Below are 14,703 nucleotides of genomic sequence, written 5' to 3' on the forward strand. Positions count from 1 at the left end.
GTTGTCCTGAGTTGAGGCTTGAAGGTGGAGGAGGAGAACCTGACTGTAGATGTTTCTGTGTTCAGTGGAGGCAGCAGGAGGTGGAGGTCTGCAGCTGTTTGTGGACTCCAACATGTCGGTGGACTCGGCTCTGATCCGTCAGCTGGTCAGTGAGGTTCTGGCAGAACACGTGGCCCTGATGCTGGGACAGAGAGACTCCATAGAACCAGGACCAGAGCTGGAACCAGAACCAGGGCCAGGATCACATCAGGAGGTACAGAGTGTTCAGTCCTCAGTCTGTCTGTGTGTTCTGACCATAAACTGATACCTGCTGCTGGTTCTGTTCCAGGACAAACCAGTACCACTGGTCCCTACACCAGTACCAACGCCTCCACCCAGCCCCACACCTTCCAGCAGGGAGACACCAATCCTGACCACACCCCCTCCATCTGAACCAACCAGCCTGCTGAATGAGGAGCCAATCACAGCTCCAGGTGAGACAGCAGTCCAGATGATACCTATATGTGTACATGTAGCATCAGCATTATTAACTGTGATGATGATGATGATGATGATGATTTGTCTCTCTCTGACTGACTGTGACCTCAGAGCCTGTAGCCACGCCGACCTCCAGCCCTGAGCCCGCCCCCTCAGCAGGAAGTCCTCCTGCTCCCCATCAAGCCCCGCCTTCTCTGACCTGGGGCAACGCTGAGCTGCCATTGGACGAGGAGAGACCTGAGGAGCACCTGGATACACGCCCGCAGCCTCTGTACGTACACACCAATACACTCTAATGACACCCAGGTGCATTGTGGGAGATGTAGGACCAGAGATGACTGACTGCTCTCTCCTCCTGCAGGGTGATGTCAGTAGCACAGGAGGAGCCTCCTCTCTCCTCCCCTTCTCTTCCCTCCATCCCTCCTGCTCTGTCCCCGTCTCCTCCTCCTCCTCCTCCTCCTCCTGGTCCTGACCCCAGACCAGCGTCCCCGTCCAGCTCCTCAGAGGACTCCAGCACCAGTAGCACCAGTAGCACCAGTACAGTGACAGCAGGGACTGAAGCAGCGCTGAAGCACATCTCAGAGGGAGAGCTGCTCATCAGTGTCAACCAGCTGGCTGCCATGACAGGTATCTTCATCACCAACATCATCATCATCACCATCATCATCATCAGTATCATTATAATCACTTCGATATCTTTTCTGTTCTCAATATTTAAAACTAAACTTAGAAGCATTTTACAAAAAAACTCACACGACTCTCTGTCCATCTGTCTGACTGTCTGTCTGTCTCTCTGTCTGTCTGTCTGTCTGTCTGTCTGTCCCTCAGAGGAGGAGGCTGTCTGCAGTTTCTCCAGCTCTCTTCAGGAGCTGCAGGACATGGTGAGCAACATGTTTATAATCACTTGTCACCACTGACAGTAATATTGCAGGCTGTAGTATTTCCTGTGTGTCTGTTTGGTCACTTCCTGTCCCTCCTGCAGGACTTTGACCCCCCGAGTGAGGGACAGGTCAGAGGTCACGAACTCCTGCTGAACAAGATGGAGCAGAGAGTCACACACCCACCCAGAGGAGAGAGGCCACAGCCAGAGGTACATGCACATACACATAGAAGCCCCTTTTGCACTGCCTGTTCAAGGCAGGAATATCGCGTCGTTATTCCGACTCGCCATTTTGTATAAAAGGTACAGATACAGAGAGGAGTGTCAGAGTTGCTTGCCTTTAAGCCGGCAGCAACAGCATCTGTGTAAAGGGGGCAGAAAGCAGGAATGAATAGGTTTGACGTTTTGACGACGTGTTATGTGTGTGCAACTCACCGCTGGTAAATTTTAGAAGTAGCTGTTAGCAGCTAACTCAAAGAAAAAGAACATCGGCCAAAAATGTCCTCGAATTGGGAGAACAGTGAGGTCCAGGAGCTCGTTACCCTCCGAGCAGAGGATAAGATCAGCTGCTATATAATAGAGACCGTGAATGATTGTTTTTGCCATGTCATTGTTTAAGTGCTGCCAACACGAATCTTATATGTCGGACTACAGTCGGATGCTGTTGTATTACATGTCACACCCTTCACACCTCTTTTGCCAGCAAAAAAGGCGTGCTGCCTAAAATCACAGACCCGAGATACTTGAACTCTGTCGCCTCTTGAACCTTCACATATGGTCATGAGCTCTGGGTAGTGACCTAAAGAATGAGATCGCGGATACAAGCAGCTGCAATGAGTTTCCTCCGTGGCGTGTCTGGGCTCAGCCTTAGAGATAGAGTTAGGAGCTCGGACATCAGGAGGGAGCTCGGACTCGAAAGGGGTCAGTTTAGGTGGTTTGGGCATCTGATCCGGATGCTTCCTGGGCGCCTTTTGTTAGAGGTGTTCCAGGCACGTTCAACTCGTAGGAGGCCCCGGGGCAGACCCAGAACACTCTGGGGGATTACATATCTCATCTGGCCTGGGAACACCTTAGGGTCCCCCAGGAGGAGCTGGAAAGCGTTGCTGGGGAGAGGGACGTCTGGGGTGCTTTGCTTGGCCTGCTGCCCCTGTGAGCCGGCCCCGGATGAATGGATGAATATGGATGGATGGCGCAGCTTGACTCTGCCCTCATTTTGCGCTATTTAAAAAAGTGAACGCGACATAAAGAAGGGACGTCGTAGCGATCTCTGTGTAAAAAGAGCTATACACATACACTAATAACACAGACACAAATATACACACACACAGAGTAAACTGTAACCTGCTGTGACCTCAGGGCGCCTGGGGGAGGGATCAGGAGGAAGAGGTGAGCGTGGGTGAGGTGAGAGACGACTGGACCACAAAACCTCACAGGACTGCAAATACCAAGAGCTACAGCAAGAGTACAGCAGGCCAACGGGATCAAACCTCACCTGGACAGATCAGTCAGTGTGCAGGTACGATATGACTGCCTTCAGACACAGCTGAGGGCTTCACTTCACACATTCATTAATGTCACAACATTTGAATATATATTTTATGTTCCATTAGATTCAGACTGTGTCTGCAGGTACACTGGTAGTTTTTAAACAGATTCTTTTCTTCTCTATGGAAACAAGCCCAAAAGAAGCAACGGATACATATATATAGAGAAAGGTGACATTTAGAGAGCAAGCCCAAATAAGCAACTCCACTTTAGAAACAAGCCCAGAGTTGCGGCTCATAAGCAGACCTGGCAACCCTGCGGCTTCTCCTCCTCACATTTCTTACGTCCTCCTGCGTACTGACGTGGGACGTATCCCGCCTCTCATTGGCTGATGCTCTTTGTCAGTCGTTTCACACAGTTTTCTAGCATGCCAGATATCCAGTCCCAGTCGCAGATGAGGGGGCGACTTGCTCGTAGGCTTGTTCACACATGAGGACTCGTCGTGGCAGACTATCTGCCGACTCACCTTCGACCCAAGGTGGCTCTCAAGATCCTCTGCAACGTCAAAATCGCAGTGAAAATCGTGTAATGTGAACTAGGCTTTAATATAACCCTATTTCTAACAGATGTGTCAGAGGGCAGTTTAGGAGCAACCAATCAGGACTCGGTTGCCATGGGTGACCTGACGATGGAGCCAGTTGGTACGCTGACCTCTGACCTCCAGACTGACCTGACACTGTCTCCTCCTCCACACCTGGAGGACACACACACAGCGGGACAGGTGACAAACTCACTGAGACACACACACTGAGACACTGCTTACTTAGTGAAGTGAAATCAACTGACTGTGTGTGTGTGTGTGTGTGTGTGTGTGTGTGTCTGTGTCTGTGTGTGTGTGTGTGTTCAGGTTGTTGCTGTCAGACCAATCCACAGACAAACAGGTAAGAAGCTCAGTGATGGTGTCCTTTTAAAGTAGGTCGTCCACATGCTTTTGTCCACACGGTGTTTGTATATGACCACCAGAGGGCGCTGTAGTTCCACCACTCACTGTCTGTCTGTTCAATAGTTCCCTTGTTACTAATTCCATCAGTGTGTGTCTCTCCCAGTCAGTTCCACTGGTTTCACTGGTCAGGACTCAGAGATTCAGACTGGTCTCTGGGTGCTTTGATATTAACTTTGATTTATAGCAAGAACTACTTGTATAGTCGTTTTATATATATATATGTATATAAAGCAAAGACACTCATTAAAAACACACACACATACACACACGCACACACTGAAAACATTGTGTATGTGTGTGTGAACAGCTCCACACTGACTGCAGCCTCTCTGTCACCAGCTCTCCATACATGGTAATGTTTATACTGACTGAGCTGCTTCAGTGTATTGTTACACTGTGTGTGTGTGTGTGTGTGTGTGTGTGCTCATTACAACAATAACAGCAGAGTTTCCTCAGATTTCATCAGTTATCAGCTGATATTTTGGTTTATTGGTTATAAATGTTATTTACATGTTGTGTGTCTTAAAGGGACAGTTCACCCCAAAATCAAAAACACGTTTCCTTTTACCTGTAGTGCTGTATATCAGTCTAGATAGTTTTGGTGTGAGTTGCAGAGTGTTGGAGATATCAGCTGTAGAGACGTCTGTTTTCTCTCCAGTATAATGAAACTCAGCTTGTGGTGCTCAAAGCACCAAAAAACTATTTGAAAAATGACTCAGTTACTCAAGATAATCCACAGACCTTGTTGTGAGCAGCTTCATGTAGGAACTATTTTATGTCTACTGAACTACACCTGGCAACTGTGTCACCGCGCAGAAGGAAGCCTGCTTTTACTCATGGACGTGAGGCTCGTGCTCGTGACAGTGTGAGATGTAAACTTTAATGGTGTCCTCGTCGGTAACTTTAGCTAGCTCAGTGGTGCTACGGAAGCTAACAGTAGATGCATGCTCTCTTCTGTGCAGTGATACGGTCGGCAGCTGAAGTTTAGTAGAAAGTAAGTGTAATGTCCCCACATGTCTCGTGAAGGAGTCTCAGGTCTGAAGAGGAGGACACGTGTTTCATTACTACACTTTGATTAAAGTCAGAAAACCTCAGCAAAGTTTTACACAAATATTTTATACTTCTTTTCTCTTTAAAGCAGTACTTCAGTTTTGTAAAGCTGCTGCTGATGATGTGACTTTAGCCCAAATCTGATGATCTGCTTAATGATAAACTACAATTTAGCCTTTTATAGCATAGTTAGCTGCGATCATTAGCCTGGTGATTAAGGGGCCGTACACATGCCACATCTTAAACCGCTTGCTAGGCAATCTTAACAAGCACCGTATCAAACCTGATGTACCTGAAACCCTGAGAGCAGAGTTGATCTTCTTCCAGGAGCTGTTTATAAGTGTGTAGGCCTATCGTCTGTGGGACAGATGTAAAGCTCTGGGTAGCCCTGCACTAACATATATATTATATATATATTTACAGAAGAAGGGAAAGATATCTGTCGGCTGTGATTGGTTGTTCCTCGTCACATGACATGCGGTGTGCGCTGCTGTGTTCCAAATGTTGAACTCAGTTTATCTCAAAGTGCAGCCGTCTCTCTCTGGCGTTTGAGCGCGCCTGCCGTGCGTCTACATTGAAAATAGGGCTGCAACTAACGATTATTTTCATTGTCGACTAATCTGTCGATTATTTGTTCAATTAGTCGACTAATCATTTTATCGAGAAATGTGTTAAAATGTTGAAAAATTGTCGGTCTGTCTCTCCCAAACCCCAAAACTGTCATCTAATGTCTTGTTTCATACTCACACCAAAGGTTTTTAGTTCACTGTCACGGGAGAGTGTGTAAAGCTGCCAATATTTGAACATAAGAAGCTGCAATAAGAGTATTTTGGGGTACTTTTATAGTACTTTTCTATGACTCAAACCGATTAGTCGACTACTAAAATAGTCACCAGTTATTTTCATAGTTGATTACTCATCAGTTAGTCGACTAATTGTTGCAAAACAATTAATTTGAGGGCAGAAAAACGTGGCATGTGTACGGCCCCTAAAGGAATACTTCAGCCACTGAATGATCATTTGTTTATCAGTTACTCAGCGTGTGTTCCGTTAAATTCATGGAGGAATTTTTTTTTTCTTATGGGCCTCCACGGTGAACGGAGAGTCCAAAAGAGGCTAATTTTCTTCATGAATTGAAGTAAAGAGGGACCACCTTTAACAACAGCAACTTAATCAAACCATCCGTTTACAAACTCTCACACAACTCGTGCAGTATAATCCAAGTCTCATTTATCCAGTTGTACGCTCAGTATTTCACAAACACATGACTTTTACCTAGAAAACTTTACTATTTAAAACTGATCTGAAAGTGAAACTTATCTATGTTCTCTTCAAAACCAGATTTCATTGATCAAAACACTCATTTTACCTCCCTGAACACAGGAGCTGCTGGTCTACCCCTGCCTCCATCAGTTGTTTTGTTTGTGTTGTGTGATTTTGGGCTATATAAATAATATTAGACTAAATCCAAATTAACCTTTAACAAATTAACCCAGAAGTTTTAATATAACTTTGCTGTTGTTAAATGTGGTCTCTGTTTTTGGATTCTCCGCTCACCGTGGAGGCCTGAGAGAAAACTGATACACACGGTCATTTTGTGGGTGAAGTGTTCCTTTAATCATCTCCTCAGACTGATGTTTTCTCCCGAGGTTCAGCGGTCCGCTCTGCGCTGGGTGTAGTGTGTGAAATGTGTGTAGTTTGAATGTAAACAGGAAGTAGCAGCATCAGTGGGATCAGTGTGTCTGGATGAGAGTCAGGATGTGGAGTCAATAAACTCACACATACACACACACACACACACACACACACACACAGATCCTGTACTGAAACAACACACAGTCAGTGATGTGTGTCAGTGTTTACTTTACACACACACACACACACACACACACACACACACACACAGGCTTTGTATTCTCAGCTGAACTGAACGTCTCTGTTGTGTTTAGAGATGCCATATTCTTTGGAAGAAAAAAAAAAAACAGTTGTAACTGGCGCGTAGTGAATCTTGGGGTAGGTTCAGGGCCACGCAGGACTCCTCAGTTTCACCCCCCAAATTCAGGGAAAGAAGGCCTCATTTTTTTTGGCCACATTTGAAGGAGTGTTCGAGATGGGACAGCCTCGATTGGCCCCTGTGACAAAATCGGTCTTCAAATGCTGCCATCGACTGCTGCAGTCTGAATTGAGACCCAGCTTGTGTCTCATTTATCACATTGTCACGATCTGATCATTAATTTATTTGACTAAAACCACAGTTTGAGATGAAACACAGTGAAAGTACTTTCAGGTGTGATCCACACGCGCGTGTACAAGTGTGTCATATCCAGGCATTAATACAAATAATCCAGAAGCATCACAGTGTTTTTTATGGTGTGAGAGAGTGCATGGATGTAAGTGAATGTCTGGTTGTCATGGAAACGTGTTAGAAGTTAAAGCAGGCGTGTTTGCCATCACGCATCAGCGGCCAATCTCAGAGCATGTATTTATAAGTGTGTGTGTGTTTGTGTGTGTAAAGTTGAAGGTCTGTCAGTGTCATCTTTGTCTCTGTGATTTGAACGAGCTCGGTAACCACGACGACCGGCTAACGGAGGGACGTGTTGTTACTGTGTTGCCAAGGAGACGCAGAGAGCGATGAGAGCAACAGGAGGAGAGAGGTTTTTATTTGAAGGCAGGAGTAACAGAGCAGTCTCATGCTCTGATTATTATTATTAATGTTATTAATAACCCAACAGACTGAACAGAAGTCATTTCTTCAGGCTGATCTGACATCAGATGAATGTGAGGATGAGGAGGGAGCAGCTGTTGTAGGGTGACGTTACTGACTGATCTGACATCAATGTCCTGGTTTATTTAACTGGTTCTGTTTGAACATCAGACATCTTAATGACACTTCAGGTTTCAGTCTGTAAACTAAATATCTGGTATTTGATAATCTGATGAACTGATGATATTATTATTATTATTTCCACATCCAGTACAGATCAACATAATGATCAGAGCTTTTTCTGAACCAGACAGGAAATGTGCTGCAAAACTAAAACTAGGAGCTAGAAGAGGCTGAAGAGCTGCAGAGATGGAGACAGACCATTCTCTGAGAGTTCATCACTAACCAGAAACTGGGTTTCATCCACCTGTTTTTATTTTTCAAAAAGTACAAATAAGAAGAGTTTCCTGTGTGAGGTGTGACAGTAGTTTTGTGGATAAAAGCAGGAACAGGGTGAGTAAATAAATGATGACATACATGAGGAGCTGAAACATGATGATGATGAACATGATACACATACATGAAATATTTCAGCATGTTTTCCTCCACATTGGTATTGCACGTTTCTGCAAACCTCAGATAATGTTACATTTACGTAGCAAATACGTTGAAACTTTAAATTTCAACAATGCTGTGGTTAATGTGTGTTCAGATTTAAGTACAAAAATCATTTGGTTATAGTTAAGAAAGGTCATGTTTTGGCTTAAAGTACCTGGTTTTGGTGGTACCGTCTCTGCTGGAAACAGCAATGACTCACTAAACCTCTGATCACACAGAAATTATTTTAGCAGGCACCTTTCTGTAATTGTTTTTAATGAGAGTGAAGCTTTTAACTTGATGAAAAAAGCTGTCCTTTAACTTTGGCAAGATCGGTTGCCGTTATAGTTTAACAGCATTCGGAAAGACTTGGGAAACGTGGCGAGACAAGAACTAAAGTTAAGGCAGCGAAAGTCCCAGTAGGGAGAGTGGGAGTGGGGGATGGGTCCAACTAACTGTGACTTTCACCTGGGAGAGCGGTGTTCACGTCCTGTAAGATTATAAAGCCAAACCCTGTTCTTTTTTCCTAAACCTAACTATGTGCTTTTGTTGTTGAAGGAAAACCCTCTTTTTTAGGGTCTCATGTACCCACACAGATCTCTGTTTATCTGCTGACAGCCTCTCACCCTCAACCAGCGCTACAGACAGTACCCTCTGCCTCAACATGGCAGCAACTACACACTGATTACTGGAGGATAAATACAATAAAATAAATGGAAAGGTCAGGGTGAGGAGGTGATGGGGTGGTTGCCTGGCAATAACGAAAAGGTGCAGCAAGAGTTGATTTTTTTACAAGTGGTATTCAATTTTAAAAAAAGAAAAAGGCAGTGCAATGAGCCTCGCGTTTTTGCAACCTGCAAAATGCTCTCTGACACGCTCTCTAAAAAGCAGCAGGTTTTGTTGTTTGTTGGTCATCAACAGTGGTCTGCAGCTTGGCAGGCGTCTCTCCTGGGTGTCACACCATCCACCATCCCCTCGACCTCCAGGTGACAAAGTCAGCTCACTTTAGTTGTTAGTATGAAACGTACAAATGTAACGTATTTGTAGTTTGCAGAAATGCCAACATTTTCTCCTGGAAACTGAACTGGGTTCTCCAAGGTCTGAGCTTTTAATGGCACAAACCAGCTGTTTATATATACTCATATTCACGCAGCAGCAGTGGATTGTTTTTTTGTTTTTTTTAATCCAGTTCAAATCAGAGCTGAGTTTGTGTGACGCGTGATATGACTCCTGACAGAGTCAGTGTGAGAGGAGCAGACCTCCAATATGGCCGCTGGCTCCTCTCTGACTGATGTTTGTTCTCACAGTGAATCTGTGAGAACCGAAAACACACTGAGGTTCTCTGAGAGGAACCACACACTGAGAGCTGCTGGTTGTGTGTTTACTTACTCTCATGTTTCACACACACACACACACACACACACACACACACACACACTGAGCTCAGTGTTTTTACCCAAACCCTCCATCAGCAGCTCACACTGCCTCCATTCACACACTCTGACACTGTGTGTGTGTGTGTGTGTGTGTGTGTGTGTATGTGTCAGTCAGTTACATCTATAAACTCCTCTTTCTCTCAGTTTGGTCTGTGGAGACTGACAGGACTGTAAACATGTGCCTTGTACTGAACGCCTGTATATTTCTGTTGCTGTCGTGAGTCAGAGGCTGATATTGTTCATGTGTTTGTTACAGCATCTGAATGTTTGAGCAGCAGTGACTGATGTGTTCACAGAAGCTGTTAGAAAAGTTACTTGTTGTGTTTTCTGTCTGGAAAGTGTTTGATTTATTATAATCAGCTGGTTGTACTTAAATGTAATTCACATTTAATGAGTAAATATAATCTACAGCTGATGTGTTTGTTTCTGCAGCCGAGCAGCAGCAGGGAGGAGGCGGGAGGGTGGACGTTCACCTGCCCTCCATTACACCACAGGAGGAAGAAGAGGAAGAGGAGGAGGAGGAGGTAATGGAGGAGGTCAGTGCAGCTGCAGACACAGAGTCCTCCTCTGATGATGTTTTCTAGGAAGAAAAGACAAATATCATCATCATCATCTTTATTCTAACAGGCTGATGATTTGAGGATGTCACACTTTGCTTTAATAAAAAACACTGTCAGACTGTAAATACATGTTTTTAATAAACTTTTACTTTGAAATCTCTCTGCAGTCAGCTGTAATGTGTTTATGTTTGTGCTCAATTTGTAATTGCTTCTTTGTCTATGATGTCATACATCAATGCGCTGTCCAGATGGCGGGCAGCTAAGTGGAGGCAAAGACTACCAACAATACACACATGACTATAATTTGCGCTGTTTACGGCTGTTGCAGCAGATAAAATCGGGGAAAAGCAAAAACCACCTGAAGCCCCGAAAATAGTAAGATATAAAATGGAGAAGCAAAAAAACACGGCAGCAAATGTGGATCAAAAACCTTCGTCTTCAGTCTGGAGGAGCGGAGTCAGCTACGTCAAACATCAGCAATAGTGCCATGAGTTGGATACAATTACAAACTTCTGTGGCAACGTCTATGTGTTTTTAGCCACAACTCAGGTTTTTGTTTCTCCAGACCTCCTGGAACAGTTGACTTAGTAGGTAGGAAATATAAACTCGACACCAGTGATCATAGCATCCTTCTAAATGCATGTCATAAGAGTCATGTGATTGCATCATAGACTGTAAAAATAATGGAAGTAGCCATCGCGACGTCACCCATTGGTTTGTGGACTGCGGTTTTGAAGCCTCAAGTTTGGCATTTTGGCCGTCGCCATCTTGGATTTCTGGAGCCAGACATGCAAATATTTGGATGAGAGGGTGGATCTGACTGAGGGAGCCACCGACTTTGCTGTGCTAAATTGCCAATAACAAAGTTAGCTTCCATAACTCGAGGCAAACTTCAGAGGTAAGTTTTAAAGTCAATTTAGTGACGTTAGCTAACTGCATACATATCCACATTTGGTAAATATTACATATAAGAGGAGTAACGTTAACCTTGTAATGTTATTGTAGCGTTGGTTTAAGTTAACATTACAGTGTGTAGGTTAATGTTAAAGTGTGTGGTTAGCATAGCTGCAATAATACAGTGGTTATCATGTTAGTCGTCTCGATGTGCTGATCGCTCAAAAGCTAGCAGATGAAATTTAGCTATTTAACTCAGTTAACGTAACATCACAAAAACCGTTTTTGATTGTAATATTCTCCCAGCTAAACAGAGTAACGTTACAATTTAACGGTAAGTCAGTGTGCATTAATATTAATGTTTCGTGGTTAAGGTCAGTGTTTGTAGGCTTTTTTTTTTCTGCATGCAGGTCCTGTTCCTTTCAGTGTTGATGACAGTCGTCAAAAACATCTGTTGGAATGATTCTGTCTTTCAGCCTGTCAGTCAAAGTGGCCACGCCGTTAATTATGCAGAACTTTAAGCCTTAATAACATTTGAACCGAATCATTATATGAAGATTCAGCCCTTGTACAGTTGTCATGAATGATGAAATAAACCATAGACACCAAAACTGTTTCTGTACCAGGCTGTAAACATGTTTATTTTAGCTGTAAAGTTGGGCATTTTAACATGGAGGTCTGTGGGGATTTGATCTGTTTTGGAGCCAGCCTCAAGTGGCCAGTCAGCGAACTGCAGTTTTTGGCACTTGAGCATTGGCCTCACTCGTCAGCCGTGGAAGTTGCTGCTTGAGCTCATTGGTTTATTTCAGTAAAAACAGCAGAAGAAGAAGAAAGTTGTTCGAACCGATCACAGATAATTTGTGGCTTTGATTCATGCAGGTAAATAAAAAATAAAAAGTTAAGATGATTTTTTTTTCTATGAAAACAAAACAGTTGAAGCTCTTTTTGTTTTGTGAGTTCAACAAGATAAACTCTCTGTACTTCCACCATGAAGGTCGGTTTATTATTTTCTGTGTCCTTATGAAGAATCAGACGGGTGGAGCTGCAGCGATCAGATAACCAGTCTCTGATTAATTTATCCTCGTTTCTGCTGTACAGACGATAACTGCGGGAACATTAACTGTTCTCTTGCCATAACACACACACATTCTTGTACTTCTATCTTTGTGAGGACCCTCGTTGACATAATGCATTACCTGACTCCTTACCCTGTGTATTCATTGACCTATTTATCTATTTTCTTATCTCATAAATCTCATCAGCAGTCGCCAGGTTATTTCTCCAGAGACCCTGAGGGACAGGAGCATCGTTAATAAAAACAAAGTTTCAGTTGCCCCACGTGCGGTGAACAAGTGCCCTCAGATTTTAGCTAAAATTTTAATTATTCTAATGTTCATGGGGGTCTTAAAACCCCTATCAGGGATCATAGAAGGACATATTTAAGTATTCCCATGCTACCAGTCCCCGGGAGACCATGCCCCTCGAAGCTCTCTCTTGTTTTTTTAACCTAAACCTAATTCTCACCTGAACCCTAAAACCAAGTCTTAACCCTAAAACAGGCCTTTTAAAAAGTGAGGACCGGCCAAAATGTCCTCACTTTGCAAAAGTGTCCTCACTCTATCGCTAAAATGCAGGGGGGTTGGTCCTCACTATGTAGCATGTACAAGCACAAACACGCACATACACAGAGTGCAGAGAGCTGATATCAGCACACATACTGTCAGTGAAGCAGAAACACACACACAGTCAGTGTGTGTAGATAAGAGGATGATAAGCAGGAAGTGGGATTAGTGAAGCAGCAGGAGAGGCAGTGAGACTGATACCAAACACAACACACGCACATTTACACACACACACACACACGCACACACACACACACACACACAGACTGAGTCCTGCAGGCTCTCATCAGCAGAAGCCGCAGCTTTTGAAGTCAATCTGACAGTTTTCATTCAGACGTGAAACATTCAGCGTTCAGTGTGTGTGTGTGTCAGAGTATCGATCGGCCTGATTGATCAGCTCTCTGTGGATCTGTGAGTTTCTCTGATGATCGATATTCTCAGACGAAGGATTAAACTTTGTTCAGATTTAACGAAGCTCCAGACGATCATCTGATCTCAGGCCTCAGGATACAGCACGCGCACACACACACACACACACACACACACACACAAACACACCTCCATGTATTTATAATTGATCAGATCATTAATAATTAATATGTGTTACAAAGAAAAGAAGTCTGATTATAAAGAAAAGATCTTGTAGTTTGAAATGAAACTAAAGGTTTAATATTTTACGTTTTTATTTCAGTTCTGCAAACTAAATGACAAATATCAGTAACTAACCTGTAGTCAGTTTTCGTGAGACCTGAACGTCCGCAGACACGAGAAGAAATCAGATCCTGAGTGGAAACAAACACTGATGATGATGATGATGATGAAGGAGTCCTTGATCTGGTTCTGGACTCGTGGTGTCCCCTGAGGTTCCTGTGTGCATTAAATATCCATAAATATCTACAGAAGCTTTAAAGCTCTTTGTTTGTTATGAATTCTTTATCATCTCTATTGTCTTCACTTTATTTCTGTCCTCCGTGTTCGTGTTCAGATCTCAGATCAGCTTCAGTCCATCAAAGATCTGAAGGATCAAACAAAGAAGAAGGAAATAGACTTGTATCTGAGAACGGTTTCAATTTCGGATGAATCATTTTCTTCATAAAACATCAGAAAACAGTTAAAAAGACTCCAACATGACGTCTTCACATGTCTTTAAATGTTTGTCCAACATTTCAAAACACAAATAGATTCAGTTTACTGAGAAACAGTCTTATCTCAGTTTATCTCGTCTTATCTACTCTTGTGTTGTACTATAGCTTGCCTGATATCTTCATCACTTCTCATCTCATCACTCGTCATCCTATTCCAACTCATCTCATCCTATCTCGTTTCATCCAATTTTACCTGATCTCATCTCACCTTTTCCCCTCCCGTCACATCTCATTTTGAGGATAGCTTCATCTCCTCTTATCTCTTCTTGTCTTGTGTCATCCGTCACATAGCCACTTATCTCACTTTATCTCATCCTATCTCAAATTGTCTGGCCCCATCTTTTTCCAGCTCATCTCATCCTATCTCGTCTCACCCCATTTTACATCATCTCTACTCACCCTTGTTCTTTCCTATTTCATCTCGTTTGTACTCCTGTGTTTTATTTGTAGCCTATCTTGTCTTATCTCATCTCATCTTCAGAGATTCAGTTTACTGAGATAGAAACAGAGAATCTTATCTCATTTTATCTCGTCTCATATACTCGTTTTATTTGGCTGATATCTTAATCTCTTGTCTCATCACACAGCATCTTGTCTCATTTTATTATCTTACCTCAAATGATCTCGCCTCATCTTGTACCAACTCATTTCACCCTATCTCATCTTGTCCTATCTTGTCACATCCCATTTTTTCCAGATCTCTTCTCACCTTGTTCTCACCCATCTCATCTCTTCACGTCTTGTCTCATCACAAAGTGTCTTATCTTATTTTAGCTCATTCTATCTTAAATTATCTGATCACATCTTGTTCCAACTCATTTCATCCTATCTCATCATCATCATCATATCT

At 43.4% G+C, this 14,703-nt stretch overlaps 1 protein-coding gene across 4 annotated transcripts in view; it reads left to right on the forward strand.

Moving 5' to 3' along the window:
* Positions 1–10,356, forward strand: part of kiaa0586 (KIAA0586 ortholog) — a 42,032-nt gene extending 31,676 nt beyond the window's left edge. For all 4 annotated transcript variants that reach the window (XM_033642626.2, XM_033642629.2, XM_033642627.2 and 1 more), the window contains exons 20-29: positions 66–253; positions 329–473; positions 589–748; positions 839–1,104; positions 1,306–1,358; positions 1,460–1,567; positions 2,714–2,873; positions 3,469–3,623; positions 3,750–3,783; positions 10,065–10,356. In XM_033642626.2, the coding sequence (XP_033498517.2) occupies positions 66–253; positions 329–473; positions 589–748; positions 839–1,104; positions 1,306–1,358; positions 1,460–1,567; positions 2,714–2,873; positions 3,469–3,623; positions 3,750–3,783; positions 10,065–10,216 (1,421 nt within the window). In that variant the 3' untranslated portion in view covers positions 10,217–10,356. The remainder of the gene's footprint in view (positions 1–65; positions 254–328; positions 474–588; positions 749–838; positions 1,105–1,305; positions 1,359–1,459; positions 1,568–2,713; positions 2,874–3,468; positions 3,624–3,749; positions 3,784–10,064) is intronic.
* The last annotated feature ends 4,347 nt before the right edge of the window (positions 10,357–14,703 follow it).

This window comes from Epinephelus lanceolatus, chromosome 15 (genome assembly GCF_041903045.1).
Source record: "Epinephelus lanceolatus isolate andai-2023 chromosome 15, ASM4190304v1, whole genome shotgun sequence".
In the NCBI taxonomy this organism is placed as follows: domain Eukaryota; kingdom Metazoa; phylum Chordata; class Actinopteri; order Perciformes; family Serranidae; genus Epinephelus; species Epinephelus lanceolatus.